Genomic DNA, 22,793 nt, shown 5'->3' on the forward strand with positions numbered 1-22,793 from the left:
CTTAAAATACACATTTTCATACAGAAAAATTCATTTTTAATGCAATTTACACTAAGATGTTTGCACATGCGTTTCTAATCTCTATATATCTGATTATTACTAGTCACAGTCGGTTACTTTCTGAGCTCCTTGGCATCTGAGTGTGGATATAAAGTTGTCAGGTAGATTTTATTGGTAATGTTTTTCACATCTACTAATTATTAAGGAGCAAATTTTTATGCTTTGAAGAATTATTTTTTTTAAGCATTAAAAATTTTTTTAATAACTACATGATTAGAAGAAGCATTTCACTACAGCTTTAACATATTCAGTGACACATTCTAGAGCAAGAGTACATCTCTTTCACAAGTGTATGTAAGTTTCTAGGTTCACAGTTGAGTTAATACAGTTATACAATAGTGAACTCAGTATAAGCCCTGTAAGACATAAAATTGAATGAGTTTTTAACCTTTAAAAAAGATCTCCATTTCATTTTAGAATATATTGTTCCTTACAGAAAGACTCATTGTTTTTGCTACTAACACTGAGAAGTTGGCTTAATCAGTATAAGGGCTCTAGTCGTGGGAGGGAGGCTATGGGAGGGTGCCATCTGGGAAGTGGGTGTATAGTTGAATAAGATGGTTTGGGATGTTCTGTGTGATATACACACATGGAAAAAAAATCAACAAATTTTAAAAGATGTATTATATTTGAGAAGGAAGCATGGAAATTTACGTCATGCTATTTAGTAGAGGTGATAAACAATACCACTGAAATCTACACGATGACTTTATAGACATACACAGGTGCCAAGGATCCAAGTGCAACCAATTATGACTAGTAATAATCAGATACATACAGATTTTTTTTTTTTAATTCAGCACTTCAGAATTATTTCTCCATTGACTTCTGGCTTACATTCTTTCTGTAAGGGAAATCTACTTTTTTGAGACAGGTCTGTTTGTAGCCACTTGCTATGTAGACCTGGCTGGCCTCGGTCTCATAGAGATCTGCCTGCCTCTGCCTTCTGAGTGCTAGGATTAAAGGTGTTGCAGAACCATGCCTGGCTGGAAATCTACTTTTAATTGTCTTCATTCCTCAGTAAAACGTGCTCTTTCCTACCTCTGCTTTAAGATTTTTCTCTTTAGTTTCCAACTGTTGAATATTTGGGTATATTTGTGTGTTATACTCAGTTTATCTATACTTTGTGTTTAGAAAATTGCCAGTCATTATCACTTCAGGTATTTCTCCTATCCTATTATCTTTTTTCTCTTTCTTTTGGGATTCCAGTGACTTATACTGTTTGATTTTGTCCTTTCCATCCCCCCCATCCTGCCCCAAGTTTGGGAAATTTCTCTTTTGTGAGACAGGATCTTGCTTTATACTCCAGACAATAGTCTCAAACTTGTTATGTAGCTAAGAATGATCTTGATCCTCCCAGCTGCTGAAATTATAGGGTGTATCTGTTCATGACTTTTTTTTTTGTTTGTTTGCTTTGTTTTTTTAAGATGGGTCTCCCTATACCCTCAGCTGGCCTGGAACTCCTGCATAGACCAGCTGGCTTCCAACTTAAAGAGATCTGCCTACTTCTGCCTCCCAAGTGCTGAGATTAAAGGCCAACCACACCTGGCCTTCATGATCTTTGTGAAGGAATTTTTTTCATTTCCATCATTTTCATTTGACTCTTTGCATCTTTCATGTGTATTCTCTACCTTTTCCAACAGAGCCTTTTAAAATATGTTAATCATAGGATTAAAAAAAAAGATTTTAATTATGTATATGTTTGTGTCTCTGAGTGTAGGTTTGTGCACGTGAATGCAGTGCCCAGAACAGCAAGCAGTCTTACACTCTTAAACCATTGAGCCATCTCTCCAGCCCCCACAGTTTTACAAAATTTTTATTATTTGGTGTGTGTGTTGGGGGTAGGGGGTGGTAGGGATTAAACCTAGGGCTTTGTGCATGGTAGGCCAGCATTCTACTGCATTCACTAACTAATCAGCGTTTATTTTAAATTTCCCATCTGAGTATCTGAAATCTTGTTAAATTGATTGCTTTCTCTTTTGACTTTTTTGTAATTTTATTTGTCTTATATTTTACATGGAGTGCCAGACATATATAAGGTCATGGAGAATGAGGTAAATAGAATTTATACCTGGGCATACGTACAACTCTTTTGCCTAGTTCGTAACTGTGGAGGATTGAGTCATTGTAGTCCCCATTTGGCTGGGTTTGGATTTTGTTTGCTGTGGTTCCTTTGCACCGTGGACTTCAAATTCTTCTATAGTTATTCTGAGCTGGTTTTCTAAAGGGATTCTCTGTGGTACTGCTCTAGCTAGCCTTAGATTTCAGCTTTTTTTTGTTTAAGAGCTTCTCAGAGAGGGTGGGTCTCTTTGGGCCCTCACTTCGATCCCTCAGCAGTTGGTTGCCACTACTTTTCAAAGCCTAGGCTAAGGGCAGGCTGCCTTGCTTCAGTCTTGGGCAAGCTCCATTTCTTCAGTTCTCAGAAATTGGCTTTATCACTGACCTTGCCCTTTTTCCCAGATGAGGAAAACTAACAGTCAGGGTTCCTGAAGGTTTCCAGGCCTCATCCCTCAAGATACTTGTTTTTTTTCCATTTTCCTTTGCTATTCTTCTACCTTAGTGGTAATAGGGTTTGCTACCCTTCTTTCAGCAGTTTAAGGCTATTAATTTTTAGGGGAAAGTAGGGGTGGCTTTCTACCTATCATAGTCCCATTCCATTCTCTAAACTTTACCACCAAGGGAGACTCCTTATGATCTCTGGCTCCTGTGAGTGCAGGTAGGAGGTCCACAGAAAGATGTTGGGCAAGTATGACTCATGTGTATCTTGTCCTTCCCAGGGTTCAGTGCTGTTATAGCAGCCAACAATTGTTTGCAGGGGAGCTTAGCTTTCCTTACCTATCCAAATGGGTCTTTCTTTATGCTCTACCATCTCTTGTTTCTCAGCTGTCCTTGTAGTAAATCCTTTTTCCTTAGATTTTAGACCCTGCAGTCTGTTTTCAGAAACATTCAATAAAGGTTAGAATTTTGGCTGGGCATGGTGGTCTACATCTGCAATTCCAACACTTGGAGACAGGAGGGCCACAAGTTTGAAGCCAGCATGGTGTGCACAGCAAGTTGCAGGGTAGCTAGAGCTACATTTCGAGATCCTGTCTAAAAAATAAACCATTTTTTGAAAGTTGGTTTTATTAATTTCCTACATTCCTCCTATTCAGATAGGAAATGATACTCTTTCTAGCTTTCTGCCTTGTGGATGGAACTGAAAAAAACTACTTAACAAATATTGTGGAAGTAAAAATTGGAAGATATAGTTGGTGGCATCTTAAATGAAAGATGCTGTCACATTTGTAGTTGGGAGAAGAAAATCTCATCAGGGAAAAATGAGTCATGGGGATATAAACTTTGAATTTAGAATTCTTAGAATGAGAAAATTTTTGATAAATGGAAACCATCATAAAAGTTTGGATGGTCATATTTTTCACTTATTATTAGAATGTACAATTAGGGATATCAGTGCACAGCATGCTCATTTAGTTCTTAATGGTTCATGTACCATCCAACAATTTCAGCTTAAGAACATGTTCTTTTCCAGCACCTCGAGCTCCAACCAACTGGAGATTGGGCAAACTACTTGGCCAAGGAGCTTTCGGTAGGGTCTACCTCTGTTATGATGTTGATACCGGAAGAGAACTGGCCGTTAAACAAGTCCATTTTGACCCTGATAGCCCGGAGACCAGCAAGGTAAAAGCCACCACACACACAAACTATTAGGCCACATCATAAGAAACATTTTTACTTTAAAAAAAAAAGTAGGGCTGGGAGATGGCTTAGTGGGCAAGGACTCTTGCTGACAAGCCTAGAGACCTGAGTTCAAGGCATAGAACCCACATGGTAGAAGGAGAGAACTGACTTCTATACATTATCCTCTGACCTCTGTGTGTGCTATGGTATGTACCTGCACGTGCACATAAATACACAAAATAATATAAAATGTAAAATATTTAAAAATGTAGTATAGCAACATAAAATTTTGGGATTCTTTCTTACTTGAGAACAACTAAATGATTAGCTATGCCTATCTATTCTCTACAGCAGATAATCCTTTTTTAGTGCATTCCTAGTTGGCTTGGTGCTACTTTAGTATACCATCTGGGTCTGCTAAAAAAACATGGCTGGTGGGACTGGGGAGATGGCTCAGCAGTTAAGAGCACTGGCTGTTCTTGGAAAAGACCCAGGTTCAAGTCCCAGCACCCACATAGTGACTAACAACTGTCCGTAACTCCAGTTCCTTCTGTCCTCCTTGGGCACTGCACAACATGGGTGCACTTACACACATGCAGGCATAACACTCATTCACATAGAAAAAATTACTACTTAGAGACTTTGAGAAGTAAACATTTCAGAATGAAATCACCTTGATAGTCTAAGAAGTGAGAATATTTAGTTTTTACTGTGATGTTATAAAGACTTAACTAACCCAGGCCAACAAGATGTCTTAGCAGGTAGAAGTGTTTGCTGTCAAACATGACAACCTGAGATCAATCCCTGGGATCCATATGGTGGAAGGAGAGAATGCTCTTGCAAGTTGTCTTCTGACCTCCACATATGCTCTGTGGCAACATGTGTATACACATAAATGTACACAAATAAATGTAATAAATTATTTTCTTAAAAAACAGCGCCAACTTCTCTTTCAGGAAGTAAATGCACTTGAGTGTGAAATTCAGTTATTGAAAAACTTGCTGCATGAACGAATTGTTCAGTATTATGGCTGTTTGAGGGATCCCCAGGAAAAAACACTTTCCATCTTTATGGAATATATGCCAGGGGTAAGTTCATATATCTTTTTGAAAAGAGACAGTATTTTTAAAACTAAGTTGAAGGGGGCTGGAGAGAGCACTGGCTGCTCTTGCAGATGACCCAGGTTTGAATCCCAGCACCCACATGGCTGGTAACAATTGTCCATAATTCCAGTTCCAGGGTATCTGATACCCTCCCCTGACCGCCACAGGGCAGTCCATGACACAGGTGCACTTACACACATGCAGGCAATACACTCATACACATAAAATAAAATTTTTTTTAAAAAGTAGGTTGAAGGAAGAAAAACAAAAAACAAAACTTTGATTAGAGGGGGCTAGAGAGATGGCTCAGTGGTTAAGAGCACTGGTTGCTCTTGCAGAGGACCTGGGTTTGGTCTCCAGCACCCAAATGGCAGCTAACAACCATCCATAACTCCAGTTGGGTAGCCAGTGCTGCCTTTTGACCTCTGTGTGCACTGCACAACACGGATACACTTAGACATACATGCAGACCATATACTCATACACATAAAATTTTTAAAAATGTTGGTTATAGGTATGAATCCTAGTTATGGATAGGTTTGAAGAGATTTTAAATTAGAGATGAATAATACTTTTCCTGTCTTGTTCATCTGACTTTCTTTCTTTGTCTTTTTGAGACAGGGTCTCCCTGTAGCCCCAGCTGGCCTCGAACTTGCTATGTAGACCAGTCTGGCCTCGAACTCACAGAGATCCGCTTACCTCTGCCCCCCAAGTGCTGGGATTAAGGCATGTACCACCATGCCCAGCCTGATGTATTTTTAGACTCATTAATGCTAAAGTACTGTAAAGTAGATTGTAGACCTCGTAGTGATCTTTCATCATATTTCTCTAAATGCCATAAAAATGTCCATTATAGTTGTTTCATGCAGATCATCTGGTTCTAGCCCAAAGATCATAATCACTTGTAATTGCTAAATGTCCCTCACAGAGATATGCCTGTCTCTGCCTTCAGAGTGCTGGGATTAAAGCTATGCGCCACCAAGCCAAATAAATATCTCTACTTGAATCCTCATGTGTTTTATTTAAGTAGTTGCTTTAACCCTTTATTTTCTGTAAATTCCTATAAAGTTAGTGCTAAACTTTAAATTTAGATTCCAGTTCAGACTTTTTGATCTGCTACATCATAGATGAAGTTTTGTAACTGATGTTTTACGCTATGAGGAGACTTAAAATTTCTGGTTATTCCACTGTAGCTGTTGCCTACTGGAGGTAGCCAGAACAGAAAACTAAGAGATTACATCTTGAAACACTCAGGTAGAAGAGTGAGCAAAGCTAGAAATGGGTCTGAGGCTATAAACTCTTCACAGCTAGGCCGGGTGTAGTGGTCCACACCTTTAATCCCAGAGCTTGGGAGGCAGAGGCAGGTGGATCTCTGTGAGTTCAAGGAAAGCCTGTCTACATAGCAAGTATCAGGCCAGCCAAGGCTACACAGTGAGACCCTGTCTCAAAACAAATCAAAATCAGAAAAGCCAACTCTAAAAGCCTACCTCCAGTTAGATGCTTCCTCTATCAAGGCCTCACCTCCTAAACCTCCCACCAACAGTACCACCAACTGAGGTCAAGTGTTCAAATACTTGGGGGAATTTTCACTCAAACTACCATACTTGTGATGAAAAAAGAAGGACCTATATTAGTGCCCTTTCCTGAAAATTCCTGCTGTCTGCCTATAGCTTCCTCGTGAATTAGGAGTCACTTAAAAATAAAGATTTAAAAGCAAGTTTCTATTTCAAGCTGCAGATTTAGTTGTTTTCTTTTATCCCAGGGTTCAATTAAGGACCAACTAAAAGCATATGGAGCTCTTACTGAGAATGTGACTAGGAAATACACCCGTCAGATTCTGGAGGGGGTCCATTATTTGCACAGTAATATGATTGTCCATAGAGATATCAAAGGTAAGTCACGAGATACTGTTTTCTCTTAAGTACACAGTTCCTTATGAATGTGAATGAAACAGATGATGTGATCAAGACATGGAACCTTTAACTTAATGCATCCACCTATAAAGTACCACAGATAAACAGTTCTCCAGCTTTCTCATGGACTCAGACTTCCACAAATGAATAGCTTTACTTTGAAGAGTCACAAAATCTGTATCATTCAGAACACTATAAAGTAGTGAGAACATGCTTGGATGCATATTGCAGACACAGTAGAATAGTGAGCTCTGATACTAGACAGTTGCATTCAAATTTTGGCTACATTTGCTTTGACTGCAACCTTGGACATGTTAATGTTTCAGTACCTTTGCTTCTTGTTCTTCTCCCCCACCCCCAGCCTCCAGTTCTGGAGAAGGAACCCAGAGAATTGCACATACTATGCAAGGTCTCTACCACTGATACACCCACTGTTCTCTCAGCTCCTTATTCTTAACTGAGAGTCATAATAATATCCAATTTATAGAGATTCTTGAAAGGATTAAATTTGTTAATGCATGTATTATGCTTAAAACAGTGCCTGGTGTTTAGCACTCAAAAGTTAGCTAAAGTGATGACCTTCTTTATTTTAAAATTGTATTTAAAGTTATGGGAATAAATGTCATTATTTAGGAAAAGAATAAAGAGGAGGGAAGGAAAGATCCCAAGACCAACTAGCGGAGGCTTACCCTTTTCAGGGCCTTCAGTTACAGAATACATGAAGCAAGTGAGTGGTAGAGATGTGCTTGTATAATATATTACTCTTTGATCTTCCTTGGAGCTCTTACAAGTTGATGAACCACCTTGGTCAAATGGAGGGGCATGAAAGGGAAGGATAATTGATTTGGTATAACTTCAAACCTGTGGGTTCATAATGAAACTTGTGAGCTGATAATTATGACTAGGAAATTAACTTACTACTTCTAAAGTTTATTCTTCTATACTGTCTTTTTCCCCACCTTTGAGGAACTATAATGTTGAAGACCAAATAGTGAATGAAAGGACACCTGTCGTTTTTCTAATGATTTTAGTATGTGTGTTTGTGTATGCATGCCTGTGTGTGTGTGTGTGTGTGTGTGTGTGTGTGTGTATGAGGGTGCACATGCCTGTACACATGCACACAGAAGCCAGAGGAGGCCAGTGAGTGTTCTACTCTATTGCTGTCTACCTTATTCTCCTGAGACAGGGTCTAACTGAACCCACAGCTCACCATTTTCAGTAGACTGGCCAGCCAGGGAGTACTAGCCATATCCTTCTGTCTCCACCCTCTCCTCAAGCTCTGGGGTTACAGGTGTATGTAGCCACACATGGCTTTTATGTAGGTGCTGGGGATCTGAACACAGATCCTCATGCTTGCAAAGCAAGCATCTTTACCCACCATTGAGCCATCTCCCCAGCGCTTGAATTTTTTTTTTTCATTTATTTGAAGCAGTGTCTCACTGTTAACCACGCTGGTTTCAAACCCACAGTCCTCCCGCCTTGGCTTCCTGGTTTCTGAGATTATAGGTATGAGCTACCATGCCCAGCTAGGGCACATTTTTTTGAGATAGGGTCTTGCTGTGTTACTCAGGCTGACCTGGAACAAATTATTCTTCTGCCTCAGGCTCCTTAGTGCTGGGATTACAGATGTGTGCCACCAAGCACAACTAGGACACATGTAATGTATGCACAATAGTTTGGCATATATATATGAATAACAGATAAGAAGATTAGTTTGTTGTGATGCAGTTAACAAAATCTAAACCATGAGAAAACTATAGGCAAGCAGCAGTTCCTTTACAAATAGCAAAAGGGGGAGTATGTGTAAGACTTGAGAGACTTAGATTAGGAAAGACTTTAAAACATAATGTATCAGTGAGTCTCCATGTATGGATCTTATTTGGATTGGTTATTTTTTGTTGAGAAACGTGAACACATATAATGTTTGATAATATTAATAAATTATCTTCTTAGGTGTGATAAAAACCCTTTAAAAATTAAAAAGAAATTATATGTAGGAGTGTTTTGCTTGCATGTAAGGAAGTGTACCAGGTGTACCACAAGGCTAGAGTGAAGCTGGGGATTTGCTGGGAAAATAAAACTCAAGGTGAGGATGGAGATTCTTTATTCTCTATGGCCTGTAGTCCAGACTTTTCCACTCTTGACCCTCTTTTATAGAAATGATTTTTAAAAAAAGAGTTAGGGCATGGTGCTGGCTGAGCCAGGAGGATCTCAAGTTTGAGATCAGCCTGGACTATGTAAGAAGGTCTTGACTTAAAAACATAACAAAACAACAACAGAAAAGCCACACCTTAAGATTCAGGGTAACTAATGCTTAAGTAATATTGGGAGAGGACTAGATGCTAGAATTTTTGATGATTAATGTCCTTCTGGAACTTCCTGAGGAGAAACTGGCTTATCCATGAAATAATCCTCAGCCATGGACTTTTTGTTTTATGGCAAAGAAGTGGAGCCAAGAGCCTTTCTTGGTGCATTACCAAGTTTCACTCTTACCCCTTTTCCCTTTCTCTTCTCCTTACCTGCCCTCATCCATCCTTTACAGTAGTCTAACCCAATTAAGTCCTGAAGTGTACCCAGCTGAGTAATGTTCACAGCAAATCCTTAATGAAAGGTAAATGGAATTTTCTGTGACTGGTGGCATGCCAGGCCCTGCTGGGAGAGAACACAAAGTAACAGAATCTATGAAGTAAATCCCTGCCACTTGTCTTTTATACTCTATTCTAGAATGCCAGTAGAATCATTAAAATAAGGCTATTTCTCATTTTTAGGAGCAAATATCTTACGGGATTCAACAGGCAATGTCAAACTAGGAGATTTTGGTGCCAGCAAGCGGCTTCAGACCATCTGTCTGTCAGGCACAGGAATGAAGTCAGCCACAGGCACACCATACTGGATGAGTCCTGAAGTCATTAGTGGAGAAGGCTATGGCAGAAAAGCAGATATCTGGTAGGTTTGGATGTCAGATTTGCCTGAAAATTTACCTTCTTAGAAGTTCTAACCATAGTTAAAATCGCTAGTTTTAAATTATCTTTTGTGCTTTTGAAACAAGATACATGAATTATAAGGATTAATGCCATCTTGATTATGTCTTGTTAAGCCTAAGTTGACTAAATATTTGAGTCTTTGAGCCTATCTTCCCTTCTTTAGGAGGAAGTTTTGTCTTAAGCAAACTTTAACATTAGAAAGCTCTTATTTCCCCGAATAACTTAAAAGTCATTAGTGTCTTCTTTTTTAAAAAAGGGAATCAGGGCAGGAGAGATGGTTCAGTGGTTAAGAACACTGACTATTCTTGCACAAGATCCGGGTTCGAATCCCAGCACCCACATGGCAGCTAACAGCTGTCCGTAACTCCACTTTCAGGGGATCTGACAGCCTCTTCTCTCCTCCGTGAGCATTGCCCAACATGGGTGCACTTACATACATGCAGCCATAACACTTATACATATAAAATAAAAATAACAAAATGTTTAAAAAAGGGAATTTGTTTTTTTCAACCAAAGTTTTATACACACACACACACACACACACACACACACACACACACATTTGAAAAGATAATACTAGTTAAATGCATGAGACAGTTGATGCTGCAGACAATGATTGGGGTGCAAGTGGATTATGAGATCACCTGAGGAAATTAATTTATCCCTCCTGTCCACAACTACCCGTCCCTAACACACATACACACCACCACTACCACCACCACAGACTGGGACATGTTAGACTCCAGAAATTTTATATTGTACAGGGAAATTCACTTAAATTCGTAAAACCTTGGCAGTGAAACAGTACAGTTCTAAATGGGTCATCATTTAATTTCTGTGTATGTGTTTTGAAGAACAGTAGCTCAACTATGTTTGGATTACAACATCAGATTTAACAAATATATTGAACCTCAAATACTGTATTTATGATAAATTGATACTTACTTGGTAGCAATAAGAACTGCTGCTGTACTGGTGATGTCATGTCGGCATATGTGATGTTTTCATAATATGCTTAGGATAAACATTGTTGGATTCTGGATGAGTTAAGGTATCTGCAAGTCTTCCAGGTGAGGAAAAGAAATTGTGCTGGTGCCTGTACCTCTGTAAGAGCCCTGTTGTGGCAGGGTCTTTGTGTTTAGTTGTCAGTGTCTTAAAGTTTAATTAACAGATTGTAATAATTTTAAGTTAGAACATAAAATAGCCATTTCCCACTTTCAGTCAGATAAAAAAAATTAGTGGAAGTTCGTTTTAGGTACTTGAGTGAGCAGTTTATGTTTATATTCTTTGTAAGACAGAGACAAAAACTATTAGGTTAGAAAATAATCTAATACAAGAATAATATTATTCTTTGCCTACCATATATTTGTGGTAATAGTTAAATTATGGTATATTTTCACTGATTGGTCCTGGGTGTGGAACCCTGGGCCCTTGCGCAGACTAGATAAGTGTTTTACCACTGACCTGCATCCTCAGCCTTTCATTTATTTTCATATTTGAACTGCAGTTCTATGAATGAAACTTTGTATTTGAAATAAGCATTATTGAAGTGTCTGTGGACTTAACCCAAGTTTCTCATATTTCTGACTAATCAGCTTTCTTCCTGATGTTATTTGTTAAGTAATGCTTCTTATTATTTCTTTTTTAGGAGTGTAGCATGTACTGTGGTAGAAATGCTAACTGAAAAGCCACCTTGGGCTGAATTTGAAGCAATGGCTGCCATCTTTAAGATTGCCACTCAGCCAACAAACCCAAAGCTGCCACCTCATGTCTCAGACTATACTCGAGACTTCCTCAAACGGATTTTTGTAGAGGCCAAGCTGAGACCGTCAGCCGAGGAGCTCTTACGGCACGTGTTTGTGCATTATCACTAGCAGCCAGCAGCCTCTCCTGTGCCTCCACCAGCTCCATCTGCAAGTTCACCTTCTCTCTGACTGCACTTTTCTTTTTTTATAAAAAAAGAGAGATGGGGAGAAAAAGACAAGAGGGAAATATTTCTCTTGATTCTTGGTTAAATTTGTTTAATAATAATAGTAACCTAAATTTTTTATATTTAATCTTTTTTCCCTTACAAGAACTTGAAATGACGTCTTTTTTTTTTTTTTAATTTTTATAATGTACTTACGTGGTTGAGAGAGACAAAGCACTTTAGTACATAGTCACTCTTTTTAGTACAAACAAATCATTTGGAATATATAAAGATTGTAGTCTTTCCCTGTATCACTGACATATTGGTGATGGGAAGGCATGGAAGATAAGGACAAGAAAATGATGTACAATTTGTAGATTTTAGTGATAGTATTTAAATAGATCCTCATTTGTAGGGTTGAGCCCTAAACTTGAGTTTAGGGTAGGTACTCAACTTAAAGAATATAGGTTCCTTCTTATATCTGTATTCTTTAGATCCTGACCTCTTGTCTACCAAGCTTTTTTGCTCAGTAGGAATCTTAAATAGAAGAATCTGTAAGAGGTATGTTTGTTAATTTGAAGCAGTATAATAAGAAAATACACTATAATAGGTCCATGTTACTGGAATCTATAAACCTTGAGGGATAGTTTTCTGCTTAAAAAATGCTATTTGTATTTGAAAGCAGATATAGGAAGTCAGTGTGTAAATTCAGCTAAAAGACAAAAGAAGATTGCTCATTAAATGTGTGAGCAGTAAGAGACCATATTTGCCAGCAAGTAGAAATAATGCGAAAAAAGAACCAAGTGTTATTTAGTGTATTTTAAACATTCTTTACTTGAGGGGGAAAGTCCCAAAATTAAGGGAATTAAGAAATAATAAAAATTGTGTATACTATCTTCCTATTTCTTGTTCCTGATTTCCCATAGGTAACAGTCTTTAGGAATCAAATTTCCATGTTTTAAAGCTAGTGTCATTTGATAAAATAAAACCCGTGTTCTTGGGATCATAGAATACTGAACTAAAGGCACCTCAGAAGAGCAAACATCAGGTAAAACAGTAAAAGGGGGGTGGATAATTTTAATTTTACTTCACTTGTCATTTGGCAATGCCTGGAGACACTTTGTTGCCATGACTGGAAAGATACTACTGTCATCTAGTGGGTAGAAGTTGGGGGTGCTGCTAAATAGACTATAGTATATGAGGATCCCCCTCCCTAAGAATTATCCTGCCCCGGATGTCAAAAGTGCCTAGGTTGAAAAACCCTGATGTAACGGCCAGTCCTGATTATAAGCTGAAAGCAGTCATTCACAAAGCAGTAAAGGCAATTTCAGAGGGAAAAGATGTAGTGTAAATGAGGGTTTCATAAGAGTGGATAGATAGCAGATAGTCAGGAGCAGATGATCTCAACACACAGCAGATAACAAATCAGTTCTTTACCAGCTGCATATTTCGCCCAATCACTGACTCTTCCATTTTAGAAACAATGAATTTGTATACTGAACCTTTTGAATTTAGCATCTCTGTATATTTTTTCCTTAAAGTCAGCTCATCATTGTGGGCCAAGAAAAGCATATGAAAACAAAGTGTTTACTACCAGCAAGAAGGTTAAAACACTGCCAGATATTTCCAATGTAAGTATCCACTTAGAGCCAGATCATAAATGGAAAGGCTAAGCGGGGGAAGATTCCACTGTATCTAGTAGAATTATGAGCCTTGAAAAACATGAGGGTTTCAGTAATTTGGCCACTTGCTAATTTTTCAGCAAATTAAATAAGTGCTAAGTACTTTATTTTCAAAGGTTTAGAAAATAATGGTCTTCCGGGATACCTTAAATGTGATACCTTTTATCATAAGGGATTAAGATATTCTTACTTTTTGTTACATGTTTTTTTAGGGATTTTTAAAGTACTTTGTTTCTGAAGTTATATAGATCTAGGTTCATTCTGTCAAGATCCTACCTGACATTCCCTATAATCATAATTGAAATTACACTAGTCTGAGAGTCAAAGCACAAAATTAGTTAACACTTCTCCCATACACTGAAAATCAAGGGAAGCCCTTTACAAAGAGCAAGCATCAGGTACCTCTCGCCTTAGCAGATCAACTGCCTAATCTTATGCTGGAAACCTAATTCCCAAGAGTGTGAGTCTATTATAATTTCTTTATCTTTTATGAGTGAGGGCGTCTTTTCTACTTGAGCAAGATCATGGTATCTGGACCACAACCATTTTCCTTTTGCTTGTGTCTCTGGTGTGGTTGTGCTTTCTCTTTGGCTCAGTTTTGATCTGTCAAGTAATAGCAGTGCAGAAGAGAGACAAATGTGCTTCAGAGAGATATCTGCAGAGATGGAAACTCAAAGCAAATTGTTAGCTTTTTCAGTCTCTTTCTGAATTCTATAGAAAATGAAGGCATCTGAAAAGCAACTACTACTTTAACACTGCTGTGGAATACTTTTGCTTTATAAGAAAAATACAATTAGCTATTGGAAAATAATGTTCTTTATGTAAAGACTTAAAAATAGACTAATAGTTTGCAGTTATATATATAGACTATAATGTGAATTTATTTTAGACCAGTTTCGTGAAGGTACCAAAAACCACAGCAAAAGTTCATATATTAAAAAAAAATGTACTAGAACACAAAAGCTTGAAGTAGGGTAGGGGACATGGAAGACCAATAGTAAATGTACAAAAGAATATTTTGAAAGGAAACCTATTATCAAAGGAAGTAAAATATTCTCCATTTTTTTGTCTAATAATGATATGAATTAACAAATGAAGTTTGAACTTTTAAAAATGTCAACATATTTTTTTTTTTAATGCACAGCTGATTTTTGGGGTACTGTAATGTTTCTTTTCTGGGGCTGGAAAATGGCCAGACTGCTGACTTTGTGCCTTTAAAATGTATCCTGCTTTGCCAGTGGCAGACTTTGGTGCTGGAGAAGATTCACTGTAGCAGTCTGAGATGTGTTTTCAGGAAAGACCTTTCTATCTAGGCCTTGAGAGGTACAAAGTCCATGACTTCAGATTGGGCCAAGTATTGGAAACAAAAGTGGTTGAATAAAAGAGTTGAAAAATATCATCATAATCATGGAAATTTTGATGGATTAGTAACTCTTTAAAATTTATTAGTGTTATGCAGAATTTGAAATTTTCAGAATGAGTGTCTTGAAAATTTTCAGCACTTTTCCTTGTTTACAAAATGTTTCTAATTTTAAAAACATCTAAGACTGTTGCCTTAGAAAGTTTTAAGAGGCTCAATTACCCATCTATAACATATGAAAAACTGAATATTATTGCACATGATGAAGTATAAGAGAAATTAAAACTTGTATTTCAAAACATTAAATTGACGTTGATTTGAGAGTCTTTACCTTATTCCCAATAGAAATTACATAAAAAGCGTAAAAGTACAACTCTAGAATAGCTTTCTGCTACTCAGTTCTGACATTGGTCAGATGTGATCTGTACTGTTTATGAGACAGAGTTGTAAGATATGTGAAATCACTAAGAAAATCAAACCAAACCAAAATAGGTAGGCAGGATGACCTAGCCTGATGCATGGCATTCATGCCAGTGGTTTCATTTGTTGTCTGGGAACCAATACCTTTACATAAATTTAGCTAAAGTCAGTCAAATATACAAATCTCTGTCTTCTTTCATTTCAGTTTGTATTTTTGGACTCAGGATTCTCACTATGTGTTCCAGGCTGGCCTGGAAGTTGAAGTGCTCCTGCCTCCACCTCTCAGTTGTTGGGAAAATAGGTACATGCCACCACATCTAGCTTTGTCCATTTTCTTTAAAATTGAATCAATGTTTTTCATTTGCTTATTCAATAATTGTGACAAATTAGCATTCTTCAGGAAGTCACAGTCTAGGAAGAACATGTGCAGACAGTTATTTTATGGCATACCCTAACTGAAAATTTAGCTGTGATATTTGAAATACTGATTTTTTTTTTTAATGTGAAATAATGAGAAAGCAGTTTTGGGTACTGGGTTTTTTAAACTCCAAAAACATCAACAAGAAGGATTAGTATAAGAATGTCTGCACATTAAGAGGGACACCCCCATGCCAGATCAGATGGCTTCTCAGTCCCCCCCCCCCATTACACAGCACAGCCCCAAGATAAGCCCAGGAAAAAGAAGCATTTATTCCTTAACAGTGTTGTGGTGTTCCCCCTAACCCCAAGTGCTTCTTTTAAAAGAAAAAAAACTTTCATTTGGTTTAAGGTATGGAAATACCGAAAATATTTAATACAGGTTGACCTCTTGTCAAGTGTTTTTTATACTAAGATCAGAACAACTTTTTGAGATTGTATTATCATTAAATTTGATGATGATTTTAGATGTAGTGTTACTATTTTATTTTTTTTACCATTGGTTAAACATTAATGGAAAACAATTTGTTAATTTTTAGTAGTGCCTTTTTCTCTATATGCCTTAATTTTATTTTATATTTCCAATTCAAGTTAGCCTAACAAAATGATAAATTTTCCAAAATCACTAGGCCTCAAGAGTTCTTTTGGCCTTAGACTGTGTGTTGGCCCCTATGCATTTCTTAATGCTTATTTCCTCCTCCTACCCTTTCTACCTCCTCTTTAAAAAAAAAAAAATGTTAGGAGAGAAACAGCATTTATCTGACTGCAATCTCTACTAGACATGAATTCTTAAAATAAGCATAGGAAGGTATTCTCATTCTAAAAGACATAGTAATTGTTTTTTTTTTTTTTTTGGTTTAATTACTTGATATTTCAATCACATTGGCACTGTCTGAGTTCTTTGTGTGTCATGGTTCAGTTGTGATATTTATAGCAGAACTATGGTGGTTGGTTTTGCCCTAAAGAACTCCTTTAAATGATTTGGAAATGTTGAGGCAGTGAGACTTAGGGCACTGAGCAAGAAATCCAGCAAGAACTCATTCTAACCCATAGTGTTTAACATTTTGACTAATACTCTAGCTTACTCTTCAGTGAGTGAGTGAGTGAGTGAGTGAGTGAGTGTGTGTGTGTGTGTGTGTGTGTGTGTGTGTGTGTGTGTGTGTGTAGTGGGGGAGAGGTTTGGAGTCAGGGCAGGGATAGGAAGGAAGGGAGGAAAGTTGTGGTTATTCAGTTAGATCTATCTCTGTTCTGGGTAGAACGACTGAAAAATGTTTGAGCTACTCATGGGGTGAGAGCAGCCATCATAGAGTAGGCGCAACAGTACATGTTCCGTAAGTAGCTAGTGCAAGTGATGGCTTAATACAGGTATTTATTGTAAATTGCCAAGCTCTTAGTTGCTAAAAGTAGACTAAAATTCAACTTGTGTGTTTGTGTGTGTAATAATGAGCTTATATATAATTCTTAAATAGAAAGTAATTGATCTTAGATATTTCTTCATGAACTTTTTGGAATAGAAATTCTGCCAGACATTATCTAAACAAGCTTCCTTAGCTTACCAAGTATTCAAAAGGAAATCTTATACCTCTTTTTGGTTGGCTAGGGAAGGTGTGCTGTGAAGCCACTGTTCCTACTTCATAGTCGTATTTAATGTTGCTTTGACTTTTGTCACAGTCTGGACAGTATACCATGACAGGTGTGGGAAGTGCCAGGGCCATCCTTCTCTCCATTCTTACCTTTCGGAGTGGGAGGTAATAATAAGCACTCAGAGGAACCTAGACATTTCTTTTTTTCAGAGGTAGTGAGAGTGGTCAAGACTGAACTTCAGGAAGGCAAGGGAGGAGTCATAGCTATAGTAAAGAAAAGAATAAATTGTATCCATTGCCAGTATACAATCTCTCATAATTCTTCATGCTTTTTGTATTTGTGTATTTTAATTGACAGTCATGGGGTATTTTTATTCCTAAGAGCAAAGGCATTAAATAAGTAAATATTCTTAGTCCCTCTGCCTTATTTGAATTCTGACTTATTTGAATCTTAGTCCGTATTACCAGAATCATTTTAAACCAAAGTTTTTATATTCCCTGCACACAGCCAAAATGATTACTCCTGTTACATCTGGCTATGTGTAAGCTAATAGTGTATAAATCTAAAGGAGATACTAGTAGAATTTGTGTGCCAGTGTATCCTTCAAGAAAAAGGACAGGTGCTCAGTGTTGGCATCTAGACATGCAGAATTCAACTCTTGTGGAGCTATGTACATATTCGCAGACTTAAGCTTATATGTGTGCCAATCTTATTAATGTCTCTTGACCACTGATGCATGTAGATTCATTAACATCTGATGCCTCAGTTGGTATTTTCTTCTTAGTGTCTTAATATTTATGAGCTTGTGATTGACTTGAGGGGCATTTCAGCAATGCTGTGAAAAAAAGTAGGTTATGAACTGATGTCTGCTTTGTGCCATAGACATTTAGAACATAAGGAAGTGTCTGCTCTTCAGTTCTTTAAAATGTGCAGAATTTGTCTCTAGCTAAGGATTTTTTAATCTTTTAATGCCAGTTGAGAGTTAAGTTTATGACTATACTGAAAAGCACTTTTGTGTTCACTTATTTATGCTTTTTTAAAACTTTAAAAAAAACATATGTAACTAGTGATTTTTAGCATTACTTAGAAGGGAGAGATAAGTAATTACATATTAAAGTTTCTATTAGATACTTAGACTCCAGAATGGATTTGACATGTTCTCATTTTTCCAAAGACTCCCCCCAACCACCTGTAATAAGGAAAGTAGACTGGTTGGAAACGTAGGAGCTGTTAAGTCTTACTGGCGAAAGAAAGTGGGCCAAACCCGTGCTATATACCCTTTACAATTAAAACTCCAGTGGCTAGGGATGAGAATACTTCTTAAAGACAAACAGTTGTTTTAATACTTAGTAAGTAAAAGGTTTACATTTCTTCTATTGCTGTTGGTTTTAAAATTTACTATACTGCATTTTGAAATACCCTTAAAAAGTTAATACCAAAAATACTTTTACTGTCTGACATCTCGTATATTTCTTGTGGTTGTTTTTACTCATTGTAAATAAAAATAAACTTGGATAAATTTGAAAATAAACTTTGAACTTGCAAACTATGATTATCAATTTGTAAGTTTACCCTTTGACTTAATGTGCATTTTAAAATGTAGCCATTAAATTCTTTATATTTAACACATTAGTTTCTCTCAGTAAATGTTTTTAATCTCAGTTGAATACTAGGCAGTTTATGTACAAAGATTTTTGTTTTAATCCTATCAAGGTTGACTTTTTTGCACATTTTTGGAAATGTTTAATTTGTACACTGATTTATATGACCAATAATTGTTGTGTGTCTGCGAATCATGAATGCGTGCATTGAACTACTGTCTGTGTCTCTGTTTGACCTTCTTTCCAGATGTAGCCCTCAGTTACTGCACTGCTATGACTGAGTTAAAGGGCCTTGCTTTTACAAAGTTACCTGTCTATGGTTCTGTCTTTGTTGAAGAACTCAGGAGTTCAGTGTTGCTTCCTAATTTTATACTGTATTCTGAATCAGTTACTAAGTTTAAAGTATTCTGTGTGTATAAGGAATGTGTGTGTATTTGTGTGAAAATGTCCTTTGTGTGTAGGCACATGTATATATCAGTAAATTCTTATTTTCATTTCATTTCTACACTTTTATGAACTTATTTTATAAGGGTACTATTTAGTTAGGATAATTAAATATATATAAAAGCTTTCTGAGAGATTATTTACTATATTGGATATATTTTCAGCTGGCTGATCAGAATTATTTTTTTAATTTTGTTTTTAACCATTCAAGATGCATTTGTATTTCCAGAATTGGATACAGATTTTACTTAGAGCTCAGTTAATATACTCTTAAAGGAAAAGCTTTGAAGAGGGAGGTAGGTTTTAAGCAGTAGCAAAACACACTGTCCACTAACATGACCTTTGGCATCTCAGAGCTATTATGAGAAACTAAACTGTCTTGGAGAGATGTCAAGCTTTTTATATCTCCATTTGCTTTAGGCCTGTCCTATCTTTAATTTTGAATATATTTCCTTTATTGCCAAAGTTTTCAAACTTTAGTTTTTCCCTTATCTGGCAAGGTCAGACTGGGTTTAAGAAACAATACATTGGCATATTGTGATTCTTTATAATTGACTGCCAATTGGGTTAGGAATATCCAAACGTACACTGTGTGTTTATATTGTACTATGTGTTTTAAGCAACTGGCAGAAAAAGAGTTGGAAGTTTGGTTTCCAATCTGACAGTGTTACTGTATTTAATGAAAACCTTGTTTTTAATATGTGGTATCATGTAAAATTATTTGTATTAGGAATAAAGTCCACTGTTGAAGTTGAGTATCACTAAGTTTATTATGTTAAAGAGAACCTTTGTGATTAGAACCTACCAGAAGCCAGAAACAGTGTGGTATGTGCTACATTTCATGCACATTTAGGATTTGTGTTTCATTCAAAATTGTGCTTGTAAAAAAAAATGTGTAAATTCCTGACTTTTATAATTTCTATGTATTTTTTTTTGCTGGTAAATAGCTTTTTAAAAATTTTAATATAAATAAACCATGTTTATATTTTGTTAGTGATCAATGACTTTGTATGGCAGTTTGTATATCATTGACACATCTTTGTTTAGATTTATTGTGCATGAAGGCCTGTGATAATTAGCACAGTGAAACATACTTTTTCTTCCATGTTCATTTTTTGAAAAGATTGTGATGCAGAGGCTCACTCTAACCTGGACTATGGAATGAATATAAATGAATGGCACTTTGAGTGTTAATAAAGCTGGTATTTATTTCCACTGTGATTGGTTTGTTTAGATATGTTCTTGAACATGGTGTGTTTGTGTACAGATATCCCTTCTTGCCTGACTTGACTATTCTCTGGGAGACCTAGCACAGAATTACTTAGTAACTCTGAAACTAAGTGGAATCTTCTCAGTGTCTAAACCTGTAATGTTCCATGCAGTTTTCTTTAGTAGATCTTTGAGCACATGATGGTCCATTGAAGGTAGTGGTGATTCAAAGCAAACACAGAGAGGCTGGAGAAATGGCTCAGTGGTTAAGAGCACTGGCTGCTCTTACAAAGGACCCATGTTCACTTCCCAGCACCCATATGGTGGCTAACTACTATCCATAACTGTAGTTCCAGGGGATCTGATGCCCTCTTCTGGGCCTCTAGGGACATTGCACACACATGTGTACTTACATACTTGCAGGCAAAACACTCATGGATAAAATCAAAGCAAATAAAAATAAAAACCTAGAGGGCTGAGGAGACAGATTAGGGGGTAAAACGCTTGATATTACAAGTGTGTCAACCTAAGTTCGATCTCCAGAACAGTGGAGAGAACTAAGTTGTCTTCTGATCACATATGCAGTGGCACACATGCACACACACACACAAACACACACACCACATACACTAATAAAAAAAATCCAAGACTTCCAGTGAAAGTAATTCAGAATAAGAAAAAATACTTTAAAGAGAGAAATAGAGGAAATGCTTTGCAAATCTACAAGGGATAATGGGGAAGAGCCAAAGCAGCTATACTTGGATACAGCCTCACTTGTGCTGTTCCCTATGGGGGGTAGGGGTGGAGAGATGGGATTCAGAAGCTACTTAGAAAAGGCAAGTCAAATGAAAGCTAGATAGTCTACCCTCAGGACATACTCAGCCCTTACCTAAGCCTCAAATCCACTTGCAAGTTTTAGTGAGAATGATCCCATTGGAGGACAGATCAAAGGGAGGAGAGAAATCCCATTTTGTCACACTGTATGACTCCAGGTGCCATCTTGAGAGAGAATCCATTTCTAAAATCTGAGGTACCTCAAGGTCTTGAGATCAAGGAATATCCACAGATACCGAGCCTAGCACAGCCCTTGCATGAGGGAAGGCCCATAGAGGCAGTTATAGAGAGCAGCAGGGCTAGACACTGCTAAACTGAAGGGTACAGGTGGAAGGAGGCTGGCTAGATCTGGGAAGCAAATAGGAAGAGAGAACCCTGCCCTAGGTGATCTGAGAATAGATCAAGTGAAAATAACCCAGGAGTTTGATAGCTCTGAGGCTGAGGCCATTGGTTGAATCCAATTGTGGAGCCACCTATCTGTGGATCACTGCTCTAGAGCCCAAGAACTCTGAAGCACAGGGATGCACTTGATAGCTACAGCTGCATCCCTCCAGTAGTGTGATTAATATTCAGAAGACTTTGAAAGTATGGAGGCATGTCCTCTGCAGTACTGATTACAGTGCTGTGATTGCTTTCCACATTCCCATTGAATATGGGAGATATCCCAACACCCCCCCACACACACACACATGCTCACACACACACTTGCACATGCAGCTGAAACAGCTATGCCAGGGGGTACAATCTGGGAAGTCTCCAGAGGGTAAGAGAACCTGCTTAGCCCACAGAATACAAAGCTGAATGCCCAGCAGAGGCTCCTGACAGACAAGGAAAATGGCCACTAACCAGTTTTTGTCAGAAATGGGACAACTTGTCCAAGAGACTCAGAAACAGCATAAACCAAAGGGAAAAGTCCATAAATTCAACTGACCTTCCCATGATGGTTTATTTTTGTGTATTTGCTGAAGCCAGAGGTTGATGTCAAGTGTTTTCCTCCAACACTCATTTGTGTGTGTGTGTGTTTGCATGTGTATATGTGCAGGTGTCTTCCTCGGTTACTCTGTGTTGAAAGGGTCTCTCACTTGAACCCAGAGTGCCCTGATTTAGCTAGCCAGCTTGCTCCAGGGTCCCATCTGTCTCGCATGTTGGGATTATGAGCACTGGGCCAAGCCCACCTGGCTTTTGCATGGGTGCTGGGGATCCAAACTCTGGTCCTCATGCTTGTGTAGCAAGTGCTTTATCCATTGAGCCATCTCCCCCACCCCACTTTACTTTCTGTTTTTTTTTATTTTTTGTTTTTGTTTTTTGAGACAGGATCTCCCTGTAGCCACAGCTGGCCTGGAACTTGCTATGTAGACCAGGCTGGCTTAATCTCATGACATCTGCCTGTTTCTGCCTCCAAGGTTCTGGGATTAAAGGCATGCTTCACCACTCATGGCTTTTTTTGTTGTTAAAAAATGTTTTATGTGTAAGAGTGTTTTGCCTGTATGTATGGTGCATGCAATGCCTCCAGAAGCCAGAAGAAGGTGTTGGCTCCCCTGGAACTGGAGTTGCAGATGGTTGTTAATCCATCTCTCCAATCCCTTCAACCTTAG

General features: G+C 37.7%; 1 protein-coding gene across 2 annotated transcripts in view; it reads left to right on the top strand.

The window, feature by feature from the left end:
* Map3k2 (mitogen-activated protein kinase kinase kinase 2) overlaps positions 1-20,376 on the top strand; it is a 63,544-nt gene extending 43,168 nt beyond the window's left edge. For both annotated transcript variants that reach the window (XM_008830648.3, XM_008830649.3), the window contains 5 exons: positions 3,590-3,738; positions 4,695-4,826; positions 6,604-6,733; positions 9,523-9,700; positions 11,387-20,376. In XM_008830648.3, coding sequence (XP_008828870.1) covers positions 3,590-3,738; positions 4,695-4,826; positions 6,604-6,733; positions 9,523-9,700; positions 11,387-11,612 — 815 coding nt within the window. In that variant the 3' untranslated portion in view covers positions 11,613-20,376. The remainder of the gene's footprint in view (positions 1-3,589; positions 3,739-4,694; positions 4,827-6,603; positions 6,734-9,522; positions 9,701-11,386) is intronic.
* Positions 20,377-22,793: the final 2,417 nt, after the last annotated feature.

Source organism: Nannospalax galili, unplaced genomic scaffold, assembly GCF_000622305.1.
Source record: "Nannospalax galili isolate Female #2095 unplaced genomic scaffold, S.galili_v1.0 scaffold1615, whole genome shotgun sequence".
Taxonomy (NCBI): Eukaryota; Metazoa; Chordata; class Mammalia; order Rodentia; family Spalacidae; genus Nannospalax; species Nannospalax galili.